Here is a 22043-nt window from a genome sequence, read left to right as displayed (position 1 = left end):
GGTCACACGCAGCATTGAACACACAAGAAACCGGCCACGTGGATGCATCTGGTGCAGGCACGAGATGCAATTCCTGGTCAGGGTGGGGTAGAATGAGCAGCCAGCTCGTAGCTGGATGGGTGCAGAGAGGGCCCCCAGGACGATGAATCAGTAAAGCATGTCACACGCTATGTACAGCTGCCCTAAGTCATCTAGGGTTGGCCACAGGTTTTCAGATAAAAGCCTTGGTTTTGACATACATTTGACCTTTCCTGTTCTGAAAGGGAAAGCCTCCCTTGATTGTTCATTATATACTAGTCACATCAGGATGGATCAGTGGATGCCAAAGCAGCAAAGGCTTTCATCTGATTTTTTAAACCCGTGTATGTACAGTGTCACTTCCTGGAATGTGGAGTCCTAAGAATGCTGCCCTTTGCCCAAACTTTGTCCTGGCTGTGCTGGCCAACCCCTCTTTCCAGACAGCTTACTCTGACTTCTGCCCCCGTCCCCGCCACCCTTGTTTCTCTGTGGCAGCCCGTGCCAGGCAGCAGAGCCTACACTCCAGTCATGCCCCCCTGCCTGCCCTGACCCCGGCCCAGGGCTGTGGCTGTCTGGGGAGAGGGTCCAAGCAAACTGGCTGAGAAGGGGCCTTGGGGACCAGTTAGCTCAGCCTCCTTATTTTAAAGACAAACTGAGGTCCAAGGAGGGAAAGGGGCTTGTCTGAGGCTACCCGTCTCTGTGCCAGAGCTGGGGCTAGATCCTGGGCCCTGCCTTCTGGCCTCTGTCCCTCATTCTGTCTCTATAAAGGGGAAACAAGGTAAAAAGAGATGTAAGCTCTAGAGTGTTCCTTCCCTCTTTCCTTCTCCCTGTTTTTCTGTCTCCTCATTTCTCTTTCCCCTTTCCCTTTCTTTCTTCATTTCTTTTAAATCTAGAACATTAAGATCTCTATAAATTCTAGGGTAAACATGTAGAAAAATCTCTTTTCTAGTTTTTTTTTTTTTTTAAGCATGCTGAGAAAACTGGTATGCTGGTTTAATGGACTATCTGGGCAAGTTTTTAGTGAGTTAGAAAACAATAACACAGGAATCACTGTTTTACTTTTTTCCAACAACTCTGCAGGCAGTTTTCTGGGCCTTGGGTCCTTGGCAACCCAGAGGCATTAATGTGGGTGGTCCTTGCTGTTGAACAAGGGGCTGACTCTATGATAACCCGCAGCCGCCTCCAGCGCCTGTGCTGAGTCAGGCTCTGGGCAGGAGGGCTCCTGCCAGCAGAAGCAGCTGGAAGCCAGCCTCTCAGAAGCTGGGAACACCAGGGAGTACCCATCATAGCTCTCCATAAGCAATCCCTGGGGAATCTGGGGCACTGGGCAGCCTATTTCTTGAAAGTCAGATGAAGCTCACCTCCTGCCAAGAGTCTGGTCTTAGCTCCACAGCATCTTGGTGTTTGGAGCCAGCACTCCAGCACACACCTGCTCTGACCCCATCTCTCTCACCCACAACAGGAACTTCTTTTCTGTCCTCTTTCATCTGGCAAACTACTTCCACTCAAACCTAGGGGCCAGAGGGGGTCAAAGTCCCCGCTAAGCCACAAACTCCAGGAACCGCCACCCAAGGCTGCTTGGAAAATTGGTAGCTGGAAGAACCAACATAAGACTGAAAGCATAATAGAGCCCACATGGGGTTTGTGGCTATAGCTACATGCCGGGCTGAGTGCAGTGCCTCGGCCTTACTCACAGTCGGCCCTGGAATATGAGGCTCAACAAACAGTCATTCAACAAATAATTGACTTCGCGGGATACCCAGCTGCCTGATCCAGCTCCCTGGAAGCTGCCTGAGTGTAGCTTCTGCTAACAGGGCCTGAAGGAGCTGTTTTTGCTTTTGTCTGTTCTCATCTCATTTCTCCTATTGAGACTTAAGTGTCCCCTGAGGCCTGCTGGCTTCTTCATTTTGGCTCCCTATCCCTATTTCCAGACCTCGACTTTCAGTAGTGAAGGGTACAAGCATCTAGCTACCCAGGCAGGATGGAATTTGTTCACTGCTCAATTGTTCAATATACCTACCAACCCTATGCCCCAAGGCGGCTGTGGGTCTTTAGTGGGCACTTGGGTCTTTACAGCTGATTTCACATCCCACAGGGCCTCTTGCATTCTTGGCAGGTCTCTACTTCTGAAACTTGAGACCCTTTGTAGTAACCTCCCCTTAGCAAAACACCACCTCTTAAACACTTGAGTGACTGTGCATCTCAACCTAGATGCTGCTCGTTCAGCAGCCATGAGAGCCTAAGGGACCGCCGTGATCAGCAACTGTTGCTATTGACAGCAGTTCCTCATTTTCTGGGCTCTGCCTTTGTTTTGTTCCCAGACTTATCGTGTCAGCTTTAGTGCCTGACGTTCAGGAAATTGTTCTGAGTATGTGTCTGCATTCATATGCCAGACTGCAGGTAACACTGTGTGAAGTTCTTGAGGAAAAAATGAGATGGGAAATGTCTTGGTTTTCAAACAGGGAGATTTTGTGCTTAACCCATCAATCACAGGGTACCTCCTGCTGCTGCCCACTGAGCTAAAGAATGAGTTGGCACAAGGGGATCTGGACTTTTATCTGTTTGTGGGGACAGGGACCCGGGCACGTATCTGTACCCCACACAGTGACTCAGGCTCTGCCACCAGCTCCCACATGTGCCCACTATATTTTGAGTCATATGAAATTGTCAATATTAGACCACTATGATGCACAAAAATGGCAATTTCATATGGCTCAACTTACTAAAGATTTGTTTGATAAATATATTTCTGAAAATCTATACATTAAAAAATATACATTGGCAGAAATTATGGCAGCTTTTGTCCTCCGCATTTCCTTAATCAAAGCATATTTAAGGTACGGTGACTATCTAGTAGAGATTGACAACTTTTGTCGTTTTTAAACCACACAAGATAAGCAAAGCACTAAATTCAACACCAGTCAGCTACTGGAAAAAAATTTAAGGCCCACATCCAACCAGGAACCCCTGCCAACTGTTCTGCTTCAGCGGAGGTTACAAGCCACTTTCAATGAAAGCTTTGCATTTAAAAATTTCTCATTTAAGACATGGGTACATTTTAAATTTGATTCAATGCATATGCCACTTGAACTTGACACTGACTTCCTGCTCCCATACTTGTAGGGCTGCTTTGCGTGTGGGAAACCTGATGGCAGTTCACGGAAAGATGACCCATCACAGAACCACACACATGTGATCACAAGCATGACACAAAACAATGAAGCTTGGTACCTTCCTCTCGCCACAGGATGTTTGCAACTGGAGCAGCAGAGAATGAGGAAAGCAGGAATGTGAGGGAGGAAAGGAAAAAGAAGAAAGCAGTATCAAACTTTTACTGTAGTGATTCCATTTATGAAGATCCTGGTACCTAGTCCATCACTTACAGAATCTGCCCTAGGAACAGTATCTTGGGGGAAGCTCTGGACATGAACAAATGCTTTCAGGTCTCCAGACACTTTTGATTCCTAAGTAAATCTTTGAAATCATGCCCCAGGACCACAGAAGCTAACGGAATTTCTCACATTCTATGGATGATCAAGAGTAAGCAACATCTCTCCCAGATTTCCTGGACTACCACCAGGAGAAATGACTTTCAACTAGGATTCTCCTAGGATGACCATGTGAAATACTTCTGATTATCTACTTTGATGAAAGTGGCTTAAGCCGGGAGCCTTTGACCATGATCAACACCCACGTCTATGAAATCACACCTGCAGGCCTACCTGGGGAGCAGTGGTTATGAGGAGAGCACACTTAGCACACCGATGGGCCGAATCCCTAGCGTAAAGGCTACCACACTCCCAAAGGTGTGCATGTGTGCATAGGCCAGGTTCTGAGCCCCTGTGGGACATCAGTACCTGGTGGGCGGATAGTGTTAGTGATTTTGTGGATGAAGGGCAGAGGTTCAGGGATACAGCAAGTAAAAAGCAGAGCTGGGACTCCACTATTTGGGTTTCCTTGTGTTCCTGGGCTCTGTCTGCTGTCCAGGGAGTCTCCCTGTCTGTTTTCAGAGCTGTCTAGGTTGCCAGGGAAGGCCTGCTCACCTCTGGGTGCCCTCTGATTCCAGCTTTATGCACAGAGGGATATGAAGTCCCTGTCTTCACGGACTCATGGTTGGCAGCTGTGGCCCTGGTCAACTGGTGCCCTCCTTTGCCACCCAACACCCCTCAGCCAGCTCAGAAGCATAAATGCAAGTGTCGACTCACGGGTCTTTCTAGCTGAGTCTTCAATGAAGAGCGAGGAGATATCTTCATCCACGCCCACTTCATTTTTGGCAATGCAGGTGTATGCCCCTGTGTCTTCATACCGAACACTGCTGATGTGGAGTTCGCTCCCATTGGCTGCAGAAAGGACAGTGCTCAGGGTGGACTGCTCAGCTGGAGACGCCCTCACTTTCCTTTACGGGGCTATGAGAGTGTTAGGGCTGCCCAGCCCCTGGGCAGCCAGCAGCCCTGATCATATGCCCAGGAAGGGCTGGCACATCTGAAATGCACTGAGGGTGAGCTGGACCCGAGTGACAGCTTCTCATTATTGCTCTCAGAAAGCTCAAAAAGACCTGTGTGAGCCCAGATAACAGGGAAATTTGGGAGCCATCTGTTCATTCCTAACCTGTCTGACTTAGAAACAAATTATACTTCTCATTTCCATTCCTGGAGTCTCAGTTGGATTTGAATGGGAACATCACATAGATGTCTACCAAGGGCAGTTCTTACCTAAAAGGGAGAGCTGTTTAGACATCTGAGTTGAGACATCCACGCCATTTTTCAGCCAAGTGATTCTGGGCATGGGAATGCCCTCGGCATGGCATCTCAGGCTGGCCGCCACTCCGGGCTCCTGTGCCTGGCTCTCTGGATAGACGCGGATGACTGGCGGCACTGTGGGTGAGAGTCAGTGCTGGTGAGAAAGAGATGGCCCTGACCTGGACTTGGGCCTGTGGTCCAACCTGAGACCTGCTCCAGAGGGGGTGAACCCAAGAGGTGACTGGAGTTCTGTGTTTAACCAGCTTACAATAATCCTGTCTAGCAACTCTAGCTCTAAAAGAAAGGGCTGTAAAAATGGATTGCAGACAATAAACATGTCAGACTTTGTACCCTATGACTCATGGCTTTCATCATTATTCTAAATACGATCAGAAGGCCATCCAAATATTTAATGCTGTTCAGCTGCTACATGTAAAGAGCAGCAGTCACTGAAATTTATTTCTGAATAAGATGAATAAAATTTAGATATATTCCCTTTGTTATCAGAAAACCATTGGATAGGGGGGTTAATTTTTTGCAGGAAATGTATCACAAAACACTTATGGCACTGACTGGCAGGGCCTCTGTTCTGGGGAAGTCCATTCATTTTCCAGTGGATCATTTTCATTTCTCCACTTCTCAACCCCCGGAACATGGGTGAAAGGCCAGGTGTGCCCTCCTCAGCTTGAAGTGACTCAGCCATGGGCCCTGGCAGTCAAGTTCAGGGTTGGGGGTGTGACCCTGCCCACTCACCAGACAAGCATGGGTGGGCAAGGCTCCACACCCTCCACAGAGCTCTGGCCCTACCCAGTGTGGCTGTGGGGAGGGACCTGGAAGAAGCAATGAGGGTCTTCCCTCCTACCCCTAGCTTTGGGTCCAGGAAATAAGTATCATTTTTAGTGGAATTGAGGGTTCTTCATTAGCTATACCTTTTACTTTACACACTTTCAAAAAGGATTTGTGAGATGTAAACATACCTGCATATTAAACTAAACTAAACTAAACACACTGCCCCTGGAGATGGGGGAGATGGATTCTTCTTGAAGTGGACAGCTACATTTTCCTAGAGTCATCTGGAAGTCCCTGTTGTTCAGTAAAAGAAAGCATCCAGTACTTTAGAACTGAGATTTTTTTTTGGTTTTTCTTGGGACCAGAGCATAGAACAAATTGGTACTTATGTAGAAACAGGCAATGGTGTGGATCCCGGGACCTGAGTGGGGTAGAATTTTTGTGACTCGTGGGGTGGGCAGAGGATAAAAGAAAAACTCCACTGCCTCACTGTGAGAAATGAACTCTGTAGCTCCTGTCACAGCTCCTCAGGGGCTGCTCATAATTCCATCAACTCAGTCTGAATTTCAAGTCTTCTCTTGTCTGTGGGACACAGTTGGGGGCAGGGGTGAAAGCTAAATGGACAACCGCCAAGGGAGACAATCCCATCCAATGGCCCAAAGCTGTGACAATAACATGAGCTCAGAGCACCCAATACCAAACCACACAGAGACCCAAAACAATAAAGTCGGAGTCCTCGCCTCAGTTTTTCTTTGTTTTAAGCTCTGGGGGAGAATGCCAGGGAGTGGCAGAAAAGCCTGTCACAAGTCAGGCCACTAAGGATGGAGGAGGTCCACGGAGCTCCAGTGGAGGCACATCTGGAGGACTGCTTCCAACAGAAATGTGTAGCTCTCTTCTCTGACCCCTGTTTGATCCAAAGAGGAAAGAAACAAACTTCCCTACACCTTGCCTTGGGTAGAGGGAGGAGTGGGGTTCCCTTTGAATAGATAGAATTTTGGTCGGAATTCAGGAACACAGAGATAGAACCTGGAGTACTGGTCTGGGGGGTGGTTGGAGAAGGTGGTAGGGTAGAGCCACCAGAGTTCTAGAGTAGGAATGGCCAGGACCTGGGGTTAATAAGCTTGGGTTCTTACTAGATCACTGTCTATTTCTACAAGCCTGCCTGGCAACCACAGAGTAAACTTAAATAAAGTAGAAGAATCATCAGTGGAGACAGAAGCAAAAATGAATGAATCAACCAGAAAGCTGAAGAGCAGAACTGGTTAAAAAAAAAAAAAAAAAAAAAAAAAAAAAATCTAAGAGCTGTTTGTAAAACCCAACAAAACAACTAAATTCCTGGGATGTTTGATCAATGTAAAAATAGAAAAAGAACACAGAGGGGATTAAAAAATATGAGAATATTCAATTATTGGTAATAAATGTGAAAGTCTCAATGAAACGGATCATTTAAAAGGAAACTTTAGACCAGGTATGGTGGCTCATGCCTATTATTTCAGCACTTTGGGAGGCCAAGGTGGGCGGATCCCTTGAATCCACATGTTCGAGACCAACCTGGGCAACATGACAAAACCCCGTCTCTATCAACACACAAACATTAGTCAGGTGTGGTGGCACACACCTCTCTGGTCCCAGCTACTCAGGAGACTGAGGTGGGAGGATCCCTTGAGCCCGGGAGGTCGAGGCTGTAGTGAGTCATGATTACGTCACTGCACTCCAGCCTGGGTGACACAGCAAGAACCTCTCTCAAATAATAATAATACAAATAAAAAAGGAAACTTGGAAGTACCAGAATTGAATTAAGGGGAGAATATTTGAAACAACCGTAAAGTAGTACTAACTCAAAAGGCATTCTGACAAGTTTTTTCAGATAATTCCTTCATTCATTTAAGGAATGAATAATTCTTAGAGCATAGAACAGGGAAGATGTTCCAAATTACATCATGAAGGTAGCATAACCTGGACACCAGAACCTGGCAGAGAATGCAAAAAAGACTACAGACTGATCTCACTTAGGACAAGATACACCAAAATTCTAAGTAAAATATCGACAAGTCAAATCTAGCATGGTATTAAAAGAACATACTATGGGCAAGGGTAATATATTTCAATGGCTATTAGGAAATCTACCATTAATCATTCCGAAGTCAAAGAGAAAAACCATTCGATTCTCTTGTTAGACACTAGAAGGCCCTTTGAAAAAAGTTCAAAATCAATTTCTTGGAGGAAAACTCTCAATAAAATAGGAACAGAATGATATTTTCTTCATGCAATGAAGAATATCTCTATAAAAAGAAGAAACGGCACCATTCTTTTTCAAATGGTGAAACATTAATTTGGGAAAACAGAAGAAGGACAAAGGAAGGGAGGCAATACCAGACTCCCAATGTCATGCTGGATGTTGTCAATGGAAGGCAAGGAATGAGAGGTACAAATAGTACCAAGGTGGAGAAAAATGACATGTGGCTATATCCAGGTACTGCACCAATAAAGCTATAAGGATTAATTGGTACATAAAGAGGCCAGTACCAAAACGTACAAAATTAACAGTTTGCTTATACACCAGCAATGGCCAGACAGAAAATATAATGGAAGTCAATGAAGAAAACAATAAAACTTCACTGACAATATTAAAAAAGGCTTGGATAGTTGAAGAGAGATGTTCTTGGGTAGAAAGACTTAATATCGTTAGGAAACAAATTCAAAATTAAGCCATATGTTTAACTCCAATTAAAAAATCATTTGGTAGGTGCCAGGTGCAGTGACTCATGTCTGTAATCCCAGCACTTTGGGAGGCTGAGGTGGGCGGATCGCTTGAGTCCAGGAGTTCAAGACCAGCCTGGGCAACATGGTGAAACCCTGATTCTACCAAAAATACAAAAAATTAGCCAGATATGGTGGCATGCACCTGTAATCCCAGCTACTTGGGAGGCTGAGATGGGAGGACTGCTTGAGCCTGGGAAGTTGAAGCTGCAGTGAGCCTAGATCATGCTATTGCACTCCAACCTGGGCAACTGAGGGAGACCCTGTCTTAAAAAAAAAAATCAATTGGTAGGGGCTTGACAAAACAATTCTGAATTTAGAAGAAAAAATATGCAAGAACAGCTGAGGAAATTTTGAAAAAGGAGAGTGATTGTATTTTGCTATACCAGATATTACAAAGTTTGGCAAATGTTGCAAAGTGGGGTGGAGGGAGAGAGGACCACGGAAAAGCTAAGGGCCTTCTGAGTGTGGCACCACCTTAATGATCTTGCTGCATTTTACAAAGCTGTCAATTCAATACTGTGTAGCCAAAGTTTACTAAATGCCAGCCAAGTGTCAGGCATGTCGCACACAGCAGTGGGTGAGACAGCCTCAGGCCCTACCCTCATGGAGCTTTCTGTCTGGGGGAGGTGATTCAAGAATTAACCATGAGTGAGACAATCACTTCCAGAGGGAGCTTTGGGAGCATGGGGACAGTGGTCCCAGAAAATTGTCAGAATAGGGACTAGGCTCCACACTCTCAGTTCACCCCGGAAGTGCTTCCTGATGTCTGCAGTGCCTGTCCTTTTACTGGTGGTGGGCTTGTCCGGTGAACTGGAAACTTAAGGAATCAGCTTGCCCCTGTATGGTGGGTGGTACACCGGCCCCTCAGTGAGGTGGCCAGCACCAGTGCTGGACACTGGCCTGGGCCTCAGCCCTGGCCTCTGATAGGAATCCTGCAGACCCACATGAATTGCACAGAGGGCACATGGCGGGAGCTTGGTAAAGCACAATGCTGGGCTCCCCCCGAGTGTCTGATTCCTAAGATGTGAGATGGGGCTGGAGGATGTGCATTTACCTAACAGGTTCCAAGGGAGACCCTGAGTCAGTCCTGACTTGGAAGCTCTCCCAGACCAATTCAGGGCTAATTTTGAACTGAAGTGCCTGCCAGTGTTCTAGAACAAAATGAAACCTGACTGCAAGTCAAGGATGTGGAATGAATCATTCACTTAAAAATACATGACTAGGCCGAGCGCGGTGGCTCACACCTGTAATCCCAGCACTTTGGGAGGCCGAGGCAGGTGGATCACGAGGTCAGGAGATCAAGACCATCCTGGCTAACACGGTGAAACCCTGTCTCTACTAAAAGTACAAAAAATTAGCTGGGTGTGGTGGCGGGTGCCTGTAGTCCCAGCTACTTGGGAGGCTGAGGCAGGAGAATGGTGTGAACCTGGGAAGTGGAGCTTGCAGTGAGCTGAGATTGCACCACTGCACTCCAGCCTGGGCAACACAGCCAGACTCCGTCAGAAAAAAAAAAAAAAAAAAGACTAAATGCAAGACACCTGGGTCTCCATTAGCAGGGGCAAAAAAATGGCTCACATGTACCTAGAGTGAGATGCCCACTCTGCTGGTCTTGAGGGTTTTTTGAGCCCAAGCAGGTAAGATGACTCCCCACTGGCCTCCAGCCCTTCAGCAGCACTAAAGAGGGAGCCTCAGATGTGTCTGCTCCAGCTCTGGTGCCCCTGTGTCTCCCCAGTTTTGCCCCAACTCTCTACTGGGGATCATTAGGCCTCTTCTCCTCCTGCCCCTTATCCCAGATCATGCCAATCTCCACAAGAAGCCTAGGCCTCTGGGGCATCCCTCCTCCCCAGAACCTTCTGTTATGCCTTCTGGAACTCATGTGCTGTCACTAGCAACATCTCCCACATCCTCAGACTCTTCTATGAGCGCTCCTTCACCTTCTTGCGCCAATGGAAACCTGGCTTCCTCCTGAGGATGCAGCTTCTCCTGCAGCAGCTTCAGAGGCAGCCCCTTTCTCTTGGTACCACTAGGGTGGGAGGTGGGGTAGGAGTCCTCCTGGGCCCTCGTTGCCACTTTCAGACCATTCTCATGTCACGCCCACCTACTACCTAGACACCACCCCCGCTCGGACATAGCTCCCACGCCTTTCACTCCTGCATCCTGGTCCCCTTTTCTACTGGATTTTTCCTGTTAGCCCACATAATGATTCTATTTCTCCTACCTTGGAAAAAAAAACCCTTCTCTTTATCCCAGTTTCTCTCTCAATTATGCCCCATTTTTCTCCTTGAAAACGCCCTGAAGCGTTGTCCACACTCGAAGTTAGAGCCAGCTCTGGGCAGCTCCTACCCGTGCTGGAGCTCTGAATCCAGCCTTCCGCCAGGAGGATGGAACAGTGTGGACAGGGAGCGTCTATGTGGGTGTGTGAAGTTCCTGGGGCCCTGCCAGGAAAGGCAGAGACCAAGCTCTCTGCTGGCAACATGGCAGAGACCCAACTCTTTCCTTTGGCCCTGATCTCTTTTCCTTTTGTGTTAATCCACACATTAAAAATAATGTGAAATTAATATATCCTAGGCACACACATTCATTTTCTCCCTTTTTTTTGAGATAGAGTCTCCCTCTGTTGCCCAGGCTGGAGTGCAGCAGTGCTATCTCAGCTCATTGCAAACTTCACCTGCCGGGTTCAAACGATTCTCATGCCTCAGCCTCCCAAATAGCTGGGATTACAGGCACATGCCACCACACATGGGTAATTTTTGTATTTTTTGTAGAGACAGGGTTTCACCATGTTGGCCAGGCTGGGCTCGAACTCTTGGGCTCAAGCGATCCAGCCTCAACCTCCCAAAGTGCTGTGATTTTAGGCGTGAGCCACCACACCAGCCTCATTTTCTCTTAAATTTGAGAACCTTCAAGTGAAAACATTTGCATCCATAACACAAAGGCCCACTGTCTTTGGGAAACACCAACCATTCGCAACGTGAAAGGCAGCGTCAATACATCCTTAAGTAGGAGGCACAGTCACGAAAGTAGCATGCGGGAGTAATAAACAGATTCAGGAGGTTATTATTGTATTTTTGGGAATGAATCACGACTTGTCTGAACTGTGGGGAGGTCGAGAGTGTTTTTAATTTAATGGATTAATCATTTATGTCTGAAGTTCTTTTTCCTTCCTATGAAAACAATGCAAGAGGTTTACCCAAAGTTATAAATCATTGTCAGTGCTTGGGCCACATCTCTGGGAGGTCTGGGCCATGGGCAAATTATACTAATAATTTGAAAGAGGAAGTAGTTGCCTGAAATGGTTTCTTTAGTCAATCGAGTCAGGGCAGAGTCATGGAAGGGGAAGTCCCAGAAGCTGGCGGCCCCGCCTGTGCATGGGATCCTTCCCCCGCTGCTGGCAGTGTGGCAGCTCCAGGGAGAAGCGGCCTAGATTCTATTCTTGGTTTGAACATTTTCTCTGGGTCTTGATTTCCTAATCTGTATAATGGAAAGGAGGCTCTCTGAGGGGCCACCAGCTCTGACCATCTGTGTGCACCAACTATAGCTAAATTTGGCTTGAGCTACACCAACAATCACCCCCGTGTCTGCCCTACCTTGGACTTTGAACTACATCCTCTGCCAGGCATTTCCCAAGCATTATATACATACTCTATTTCATCAGACCAGATTAAGGCAGCCAGCAGTGTGACCTAGAGGTCAGAGTATAGGGTTTGGATCCAGAGCAACACCGAGCAGTTGTGTGACCCCAGGCAAGTGACCTTTTTTTAGCAAATCATCCATGAAGTGGATTAAGATATGTGGATGGGAAGGTCTATGTGAAGGGCTGATTACAGGGACTGACCAAGGCAAGTGCTGGGAAAACCCTGGCTGCTGTAATTACGAGGCAGTGAATTATTCCGTTTCTGGGACTCCTGGCAACACAGAGGCCTGTGAGAATCAAGGAAAAGCTTCCAAGCCTCAGTTTCTGTCCTGGCTTGTCTAAGATGAGGCTCATTGGGCCTGCTGGGGAGGGAGATGGACACAAGCCCTTGTCGGAGGAAATAGAGGCTCCTAATTGAACAGGTGATAGGGTTCCAGACCACCTGGAAGGAGTGGTGGGTTTCAGTTTCTGCTCTTGCTGGATCCAGAGGCCGCAGCGGCTCACCAGCCCCGTGTTGCCTGAGGGGCATGCTCCACACTCCACATGGTCTGTGGGAGCCCCAGCTGCCGAGCGTGACTGGCCTGAATGGCTCACGCCATGGCACTTGGATTTGTTTCATCTGTGGAGGCTTTGATTGGAGCCAAATAGGAAAATTGGTCAACAGACTTTGCCCTTTCCACACAGTTCCCCTTTACTTATAACTGAGATGAGATATTTTGGGGTTAGATATTTCTTTAAGAAGACAGAATACAGGAGGGCGCGAGGGTTGATCTGAGCAGCGGTTTGGGGAGGCTTTGAGGGGACAACATGCACGGAGCCATTTACTAACCATTCACCTGCAGGACGTGGGTCTGGAACAGCTGCTCGTGGCCGGAAGCATGGCAGGTGTAATTGCCCATGTGGATGGTGGTCACCTTGGTGATGTACAGGGAATCATCCTCTCCGAAGTCCTGCACAGGGCAAAGACGACGATGAGACCGGCCTCTTTATTGAACAGGCTGGAAACCATAGCTGTCTCCTGCTTTTCCAGAAATCTTGCAGCTGGGAGAGAGTTCCTTTCTGCCTGGCCCTGGCTCAGCCAGAGCTGTCTGCAGGGGTGAGCCGTCCTGGGCAGCAGCAACCCTACCTCGTCTTCACATGGTGGGCCCAGAGCCCTGCGTCTGTTTAAGGCCTTGTGTACCTGGCACCTCCTCCATGAGGCCTGGTTTGAATCCTTCCCCCAGCACATGCGCGCTCAATTTCAAGCAACTAGGCCCACGTGTCCCCCCATTTACCTGCTGCATGCTTGTTTCTCAGGGATCTTGCTCACCTGATGAGCAGCTCTGTTTCTGGAGGCTAGGCCTTGTTTAGAGCAGGGGTTAGCCGACTTTCTTAAGGGGCCAGCGAGCAGGTATTTTTGGCTTCATGGGTAACACAGTTTCTGCCAAATACCCAACTCCGCCATTACAGCATGAAAATAGCCTTCGTGACATAAATTAATGAACGTGGCTGTGTTCCACTGAAGTTTTATTTAAAGTTGGTGGCCTGGATTTGGCCCATGGGCTGCAGTTGGCCTGCCTATGGTTTAGATCCCACCTCAATCCCAGAATGATTTCAGGCTGCTTGCAGACATCTTGGTAACCCAAGGGAAGGGAAATAGAACTAAGGGGAAAATGGGGCAAACAAAAAAAAACAGGGCAGGAACATCAGAGAGCATGAGGAAGGGCAGAAGCCCACGGGTTCCACAGGAAATGGCTTAATAAGCCTCAGCACTGTCATCTCTGCAGCCTCACATGATGGGGTCTTATTGGGCCAGTGCATAGGGGAGGGATGGGAAGGAGGGGCTTTTGGCTGCATCGGAGTCCCCTGATGAGCACTGGGCACCGAGCACTTGCCCAGTCAGCTGCCTTCCCTTTTGCAGACCTGTGTCCAATGCTGGCCCTTCTAGGCACCAACTACAGACATGCCAGGGATTGGAGTTACCCACTTTCTACAGAGAGCCCTCATCAGCTTGGGCCTTGGCTACTGGACATCTCCCAGGATATGGTGCTCAGAACTGATGGTACAGAGAAGGCCCAGGCTCACTGATGAGCATGGGGGCTGTGCACTGTCATCGGCGGAGAGTGACGGGAACTCAGGAGATCCAGGATTTAGCTTGAGCTCTGCCATTGACCAGCGTACCCAGTCTCTTGGGGCACTGGCTTCTCCACCTGTAAGTTGTGGACAATATATATGGCCTGCCTGCCTTATGCGGTGTTGGGAGATCTGGTGAGAAAATGTATATGAATGTAGTTTTGAATGTGGGGTGCATGATATACATGGAGGATGTTATTTTTCTTGTTATTATTAGCAGAAGATGTAAAACTCCTCTTGACCTCCTGGAGCAAACACCAAATCATCCCTCCTGCCATTCCCTGGCCCTTTCTGAGCTCCCTTTTCCCACAGAAGCATTCTGGTGGCAGGAGAGAAGGCCATGGTAGCATGAGGCCTAAGAGCAGCTGAGGGCAGCTCCCTGGGTCCTCCGCTGATATTCATGTGAGCTCCTGTCCCTGAAATGCCAGTGCTCTCTCTTGCTCACACTCCAGAAGGCCCAGCCACAGTGGTCCCGAAACCCCTTAAAGACACTTTCTGGGATGGGTGCGGTGGCTCATGCCTGTAATCCCAACACTTCCAGAGGCCGAGGTGGGCGGATCACTTGAGGTCAGGAGTTTGAGGCCAGCCTGGCCAACATGGTGAAACCCTGTCTCTACTAAAAACACAACAACAACAACAACAACAAATTAGCTGGGCATGGACATGGGCACCTGTAGTCCCAGCTGCTCAGGAGGCTGAGGTAGGAGAATCGCTTGAACCCGGGAGGTGGAGGTTGCAGTGAGCTGAGATCGTGCCATTGCACTCCAGCCTGGGTGACAAAGCGAGACCCCACCTCAAAAAAACCAAAAAAACCAAAAAAAACAAAAGACACTTTCTAGCTAATTAGCCGGATGAAGGGGTGCCGGCCCAGAGTGAAGCTTGGGGTAGGGCAAAGGCAGGAAGGTAGACGGTGGGCACACGCAGCCTGCTTGCAATGTCAGGAGAAAAACTCCTAGCAGTGCTCCCAAAGAAGTAAAATGTTGCAGAGGGCTGCGGGAACCCTGAGAGTTTGCTGTGAAACATTGCTCTGCTTCAAAGAGCCCTTTTCTACCATTCTGCGGAAGCCTCCATAATAAAATAAAACACCAGATAGCTGATTTGTCCTGCATCATAACAGAGTGATAAAAGGTTCGTTCCTGAGTTGCTTATGAAAAGTTAATGACTAGTCAGTTCTGGGGCCGACATATTTCTAGTCTAAGCTGTTTCCTGTGTCAATACCTAAGTCTGGAGGAAAATCTCTTTAGCTTGGAGTCTCAGTGGTGGGATGGCATCCTGCGATGGTACAGCCATTTCAAAGGGAAAGGGGTGGCAGGACTTGGAAACTCCTCAGTGCCCCAGTGGGCGGGTCCCAGGGTAGACACCATCCCAGAGGGCAAAAACCAGAACTGCTTGCAGGGAGCCTGGCGCTGTGAACGTGCTGGCATTTTCCCTCCAAACTGCCTTCCTGAGCCTTCACACCCATAGCCCCTTCTCATGATGGCCCTTGAAGCTGGTCTCAGGCCCTGGCAGGCCCTGCCCTCATCACCACCTGTATGATGTTGCTTAGTCATCAGCACCACCACATTCTTCAGGTTGAGATGGGCCCTGAGCTCCGAGGGCTGCCTCAAGGCCACTGTTCCCAGATATCAGCCTCAGTATGATACCCATTAATACCAACATATGGTCTTCAGAGGTTACCGTGTGCTGGGAACTTACACATCACCTTGTATGTATTTAATCCTCAGGAAGAAAACCCTGAAAACCCCAATCCAGAAAACAAAACAAAAGCCCAGTTCCCCAGGGACTGAGACACTAGGCTCTCCTTGCAGATTCATTCAGAGTGGGGTCTTCTCCCACCACCTCCACGGTTCCTGCTCTGGCCAGTCGCCACCTTCCTGGGGGATGCCAGGGACCCCGGCTTCTGGCCTGCAGCCTCTGCCCTGAGGCAGATGCATTATGCCCCTCATACTCAGAGCCTTGTTTGCTGGGGGCCAGCCCCTCTCAGACCCTGTCCGCTCGCACGCTCCCCTTGCTGTTGCTCTAGGGTGCCAGGCATGCTTCCCTCCTCCCGGGCTGTCTGTCTGTCTCCCTCTCCTGCAAGTCTGCTCCAACCTTGTCTGGCAGCCCCATCTCTGGAGCCTAACCTCTGCCCCACACCCTGCTTGGCACCTCCTGTGGACCCACTGCTGTGCTGCCTGCTGCTTTCTGTACTTACCTCGTTTGCTGTCTGTCTGCCCCTGCAGAATGTGAGCTCTGCAGAGGAGGGCAGGGAGGCTTGTGCCCTGTGTGCGTGGCACAGTCCTGGTGCACAGTGGGCCCTCAAAAAATAGCTGTCGAGTGGACTGCACAGGGCATTGAGCTAGGCTTTCTGTGGGGATTCTTTCAGTTTGACAGCCGAGGTGCCCACCTGCCTTCCCATCCACTCAAATATTACCCAGCCACACAGGCTCAAAATGAGGCAGCTGGCGGGAAGAGCAGAGCACTGGTCTCAAGTCTCGTCCCCACTTCCTCACTTGTCCCCTTCTCCATCCTGCAGCCCTCGGGAGAACTCGAGGCTCTTTTGCGCTCCTCAGGCTGGGGCATGCAGGCATTGACCAAAGCTCAGAGCAGCAGGAAGAGCTGGAAAAGCCTATCACGCATGGATTCCCACCCTCTACTGATGACTTGTGCTGTGCCTCCAACATAGTCATTTAACCTCGCCGTCTGTTTTTTTCTTGCTTACCAAGTACAAATCCCTGCTCCCCAGGAGCAGAGACTTAACTCTTGGGCAATCACTTAGGTGCTAAGGGGTGTGTGTCAGCTCTTGGAGGACTTGAGGGGCTGCTGGGTGTGTTATGGCTCTTCTGTGAGCACCTAAGCATCACCTGCCTGTGGCTTCAACACGGGGGAGAAGCTGACTCTGTAATAAGTAAAATAACGTCTCTGGGTGAAAATGATGGGCATCATATAATGACAGAACAAAGTGCATATTGTTTTCTGGATATGAATACCGGCTACAGAAATCAAATTTACCTCATTAAATGTGAGAAAATTACTTTAACAATTGATTTATAAGAAGCTACATAAAACTAAGCCTGCAATCCTTCCTCTCCTGAATGTTCTTTGAGATACATCTGAATACTGCTATCAACGCTTGATTGCATCTCTGTACTTGTCTCTTTATGGATAGCTTTTTTTTTTTTTTGCTCTGATGCATAGAACTGTATTAGCAAAATCAAGGTTCCTTACAGAAACAAATAGATGTCAGATTAGACTATTCTTTGTATTGATGCATATCTGTTTTTTGGGAAAGAGATGATTTTAAAGACATGGTTCTCGCCTCTTAAAAAGCAATTTTCTAAGTATCTGCCCTTAATAAAGAACACAATTAAATGAGACTTAAGTATTAAACAATAGTTAAACAGAGATGAGATGGGGGATGTTGTCACAGTGATCCATGGGAGTCAGGTATAAGCAATATGGAAATGAGCCATCAATACTGAATATTTAGTGACTAAATGTTCAATGCAAGGACTCCAGAGTGATATTAGAGTTTAGGTTAATGATACTGTCATTGTTACAAGTTCAGACTCAGTTTAGAAACAATTATTCAGAGCTTTTCCAAGGTTGCCCTCCTCAGGAGCACGCCTGGCTCTCTTTGCGGGAGGAGGGAGTAAAGCGGGGGTCTCTCCCCCCACAATCCTTCAGTTCTGGCTGCTAGAATGCCACTAACTGTAGCATCTCACCGCACAGTCGAATGCAGCGAACCTAAACACAGAGTGACATGCAGTGCCTTGGTGATGGCCATTCCTCAAACACATCTAGACTTGCCTGGCCCTTATCCAGACCAAGCCAGGACAGCATACACATGTGGGTGAGCACACACAGGCATCCACATGGACACAGGCAGTACATGTGAACGCACACACGGGGGAGGGAGCACACTCAAACATCTACATGGATACGTGGCACACATGATGGACATGCATGAGTGCACACACGTACCAACACATTGGCTCTCTAGTGCTGACCTCCGTGACCAACACTGAGGTTACAGCGCCATTCACTTCCTTCCAGCCCCTCATAGGACGGACTTGCCATCCTGCAAAGACCTGAAGAACCATCCTCTTTCTCAGAGTCCTCTCAAGAAAAAGAAGTCTCTGCAACTTGGAGCAATCTCTAAGTAGCTGACTGAGCCCCCTGGAAGAGGGCTGTTGTGGGCAGCTGCATTCAGTGTGAACAACTCGGAGTGGCCTGTCCTCCTGCCTGTTCCCAGGTTCAGGTCTGGAAGAGGGAGTTGGAGGCATGAGAGAAGCCACTGTGGTGAGAGCACCTGGTTCCTCCAAGGCTCAGGGCATGTGTGGTCCCTGGCTGACTTGGGTGTCCTCTAGTGTGTGCGGTCAGTCTCTCCTTCTGACCATGGGTGCCAAAGGGGAGGCCCTCATCTCTTGAGGATGACTCATCTCTTTGTGCATGACTGTATTATCCTCAGCATGTCATATGGTTCCTGTGCGTAACTGGAGCTCAATGAATATTTGCTGACTTCAGGGAGGTGTGTTAGCCTAGCATGCTACCTTCTGGGGAGCCCTGAGAGGAAGAATAGTGAAGAATTCATATTACCCAGGGAGGTCTGGCCTTGCCCTCTTTGGCTACAGGGAGGCAATCTCTAGGCTCTGGAATGTCATGCCTCATAGGGGTCTCTTTATTTGCCTGGGGTCTTTGGGTCAGGTAGTATCAGTTCTGCCTCTGGAGGGGCTGGGATCAAGGGGGCAGCCACGTGGGCAGTATTTGAATGAGCTCCAGCAAAAAGTTTGGACACTGAGGCCTGGGTGAGCTTCTCTGGGAAACTGAGGCCATGACAGTGACGTGTCTATGACTCCACTGGGAGAGGAGAACAGAGGTTCCACGTTCAGAGCCCTCCTGGGCTCTACCCTGTGGGCTTTGTCACTTGGCTGACTTTAATCTGTACTCTGTTTGCTGTATTAAACTTTAACTGTGAGTATAACACTTACAATGAGTTTGTGTGTTTTTCCAGCAAACTGTTGAACCCTAGGGTGGTTTTGGGAACAACCTGACTTCGTTTATGTCAGAATTGAGGGCATCTTCTGTGGAAGAGCCAACTTCAGTTGGCTCAAAAACTCAAATAGGGAAGTTCTGACCTAGTGGTATGTGTGCTGGAATTGCATAGAGGGAAAAACCTGGTTATCTGGGTATACACAGGTGCCCAGGCACCTGCAACAGAAGGCTCATGCCACAGACATTGCTCTGAACCCTCCACTTGTCAACCCTTAGAGGCCAGAGGGCAAATACCTCTTGACCTGCCAGGACTCCAGAGTGTTATGTAGTAGGGGTGGCAGCTAAGGGGTCCTCTGGTGAGGTGCAGGCCTGAGCCCTTGAATGGGGCTTTGGCTCCTTGGCTAATTAGCCTGGCATCCCCAGCTGGGGCGGGAAGGGACTCAGGTTCTAGACTGCACTGCAGCAGTCATCTGAAGTTCCAGACCACCTCACACCCACTGCTTTCCTTTGGAAAACCTGCAACCCTCTTCCTGGGGACCCTTGGATCATGAATCCCCAGGCTGAGCAGTCTTTACCAAGGGTTCCAGCTCCTGACTCTAACCTGGACCACACTCACAGTCATGACAGCTGATTCCTGACCTTGAGACACTCCAGAGAGGATTTAAGTAAATTTCCTTCTACGGCTCATTTCAGGGACCAAGATGACTTTTAGCTAGAAATTTTCTCCTGACACGGTGTTCAAAACTCTCACATGTTGTTGGAGAGGGCGTGGACTGGTACAGCTATTTTAGAGGGAGATTTGGCAAAATCCATCAAAACTGAAAATGCACCACTTCCAAGAACTTATCTTACATGTCAACTTACACACATGTGCAAAGAGGTGTGTGTAAGGATGTTTACTGCAGTCTTGTTTGCTGTAGACAAAACCTGAAACAGGCTGAATGTGAGCTCCGCTGCATGGAGCTGGGGAAGGGGAGTCCAGGAAGAGCAGTGCTTGGGCATGGCTCAGAGGCTGCAGGACCTCCTGGTGACTCCCTTGTCCTTGCTCAGTGCGGAGAGTGCCCTTGGAGGGGTGGTCTCCAATCTGTAGTGGCCAAGAGAGGCACCAATCGGCCTCCTTCATTGGCTGGGCCTCTGTAGGGAGGCAGTGAGGAAGAGACTCTGTGGGGAGTTCCTGGGCTCTGCACTCAGGGTATAGAAGTGGAATCAGAACCTTCCTGAAGGACCCTGTACCTTGGAGATGGGGCCGGAAGTGGTCACTGAGTACAAGTCAAGCCCTGAGGCCAGGGCTTCCCTTAAGGCTTTCCCCTAAAAGGGGAAAGAGGACCTCGAAAGAGGCACTGAGAAAGCAAAGGCCAGAGGAGACACTTGGCGGGGCAGAGTCACCCAACAAGCTCCACAGGCTGGAGTACCACAGGCCCCGGCCCTCATATCTTAGAGAACTCTGGACAACACTCCCAATGGTTTGAACTCATTCAAAACTCAAAAGAACTGGATGTTCAGATGTTTTTGACACATGCTACAGATAATTGGTCAAAGCCTTTAAGTGCTTCAAGTGTAGTGTTTTCTAAGATTTTAAAACAAAATGTACCCAAGCGTTTAATGAGATTATTTTAATGCAGAGCCTACAACCACTGTCTATCGTGGTGCAAACAGCTCTCCATGCTAATCAAATGCCTCTCATCTTTTTACAATGAATTCATGACTGGTTCATATAAAGACAATAAAAATTAAATGAGTCATGAGCTCCTAAATCATTTTCTTTTAGTCTTTTTAATAACTCACTTCCAAAGAAGAGCTAGCTGAGAGTATACGCTTCATTAGAATTATTTGTTCCTGGTTTTATACCATTTAGGTAGGGGGAGAAAAGTGAACCTTTTTTAACACATCCTTCAAACACTGCCACAAATACTTTCTTCTAATGGGTTTTGTTTTTCTGCTTTTATCACCGTACTCTGCCTGCCAACATTTGAAAGCCCCAAATAGCGAGATTCAGTGGAAAAAAAAAACAAAAACAAATCCAAAACAAAAAAGAGTGGCTCTTTCAAGTCATTTGAAATATACCAAGTTTGTTGTAGGCCTTTTTGTTTTTTCTTTTTCTTTTTTTAAAGACTACAATAGAAAAATGTTTTCTCCCCCTCAGAATATCCTTGCTAAACAATTCCACGTGCTGGTCTCAGAGCACGTTGCTTCCTTCCTTGCTGGGGCCAGAGGCCAGCAGCCAGTGAGAATAGGAGCTCCACACACAGGGACCCATATCCAATTTGATACATTCCACTGGGGCCTGGGAACTACAGACAGCCCCACAGCAAAGACTTGGAATTGCTGGGGGCTAGGTATTCTGTCCCACAAGCAAGGAACCCAGAGAGCTCTGGGCCAAGGCATGTAGGCGGCTGTAGGCCCATGGACAAGTTCTCTACTCCTCTGAATGACTTAACCCCACGTGCCTCATGGTGCAGGGGTATGGGATGAGGTGATGCTTATGGCCTGACCAGCACGGAGCCTGCGCCGTGTATGAATGGTAACAGCACTGGCAACAACACTTGTGATGGTTCAGCCCATCAGCCATTACCTGTGACTTTTGAGATGCTCTGTCCCTATTTCTGCCAGTTCCTGTTCCCTGGCCCTCAGGATCATAAGGGACAGTGAGGAAGACAGTTATGAGACAAAGGGCGGGTGACATTGTTGAGGCAGGACGTGCAGACTAGGTTTGGGGACAGTCACTTCACCCCTCCCTGAGTGGCCGCTGTGCAGGCTGGGTGGTCAGAGAAGCAGAGGGCTGAGGCCCAGAATGGGTTTGCATGTTCTGCTTCTGCAGAAAGTGAGGCAGCACCCCATCCTTCCCAACCCCAATACCTAGAATGGTATTTCCCAATACCTAGAATGGGGGCCAGAGCAGGGAGGGAACGTGTGGATCTGCTTCTGAGATGGGTCTCACCGCAGCCCCCAAAGCCTGGACCTGAGTCCCCAGGAGACAGGGGCTGCAGGGGAAGCTCACCAGGGAAGGGTCTCCT

The 22043-nt window shown here is 48.6% G+C and overlaps 1 protein-coding gene across 3 annotated transcripts in view; it reads right to left on the bottom strand.

The window, feature by feature from the left end:
- Positions 1-22043, bottom strand: part of FSTL4 (follistatin like 4) — a 424691-nt gene that overhangs the window by 28330 nt on the left and 374318 nt on the right. For 2 of the 3 annotated variants that reach the window (XM_073010695.1, XM_008014411.3), the window contains exons 8-11: positions 12773-12893; positions 4731-4892; positions 4224-4358; positions 3250-3276 (exon numbers count right to left, since the gene is read on the bottom strand). In XM_073010695.1, coding sequence (XP_072866796.1) covers positions 3250-3276; positions 4224-4358; positions 4731-4892; positions 12773-12893 — 445 coding nt within the window. The remainder of the gene's footprint in view (positions 1-3249; positions 3277-4223; positions 4359-4730; positions 4893-12772; positions 12894-22043) is intronic. The other variant, XM_008014412.3, reaches the window with a different exon arrangement.

The sequence above is a fragment of the Chlorocebus sabaeus genome, chromosome 23 (assembly GCF_047675955.1).
Source record: "Chlorocebus sabaeus isolate Y175 chromosome 23, mChlSab1.0.hap1, whole genome shotgun sequence".
NCBI lineage: Eukaryota > Metazoa > Chordata > Mammalia > Primates > Cercopithecidae > Chlorocebus > Chlorocebus sabaeus.
The sequence above is the reverse complement of the archived record's forward strand: the minus strand, read 5'-3'. Positions and strand labels throughout refer to the sequence as shown.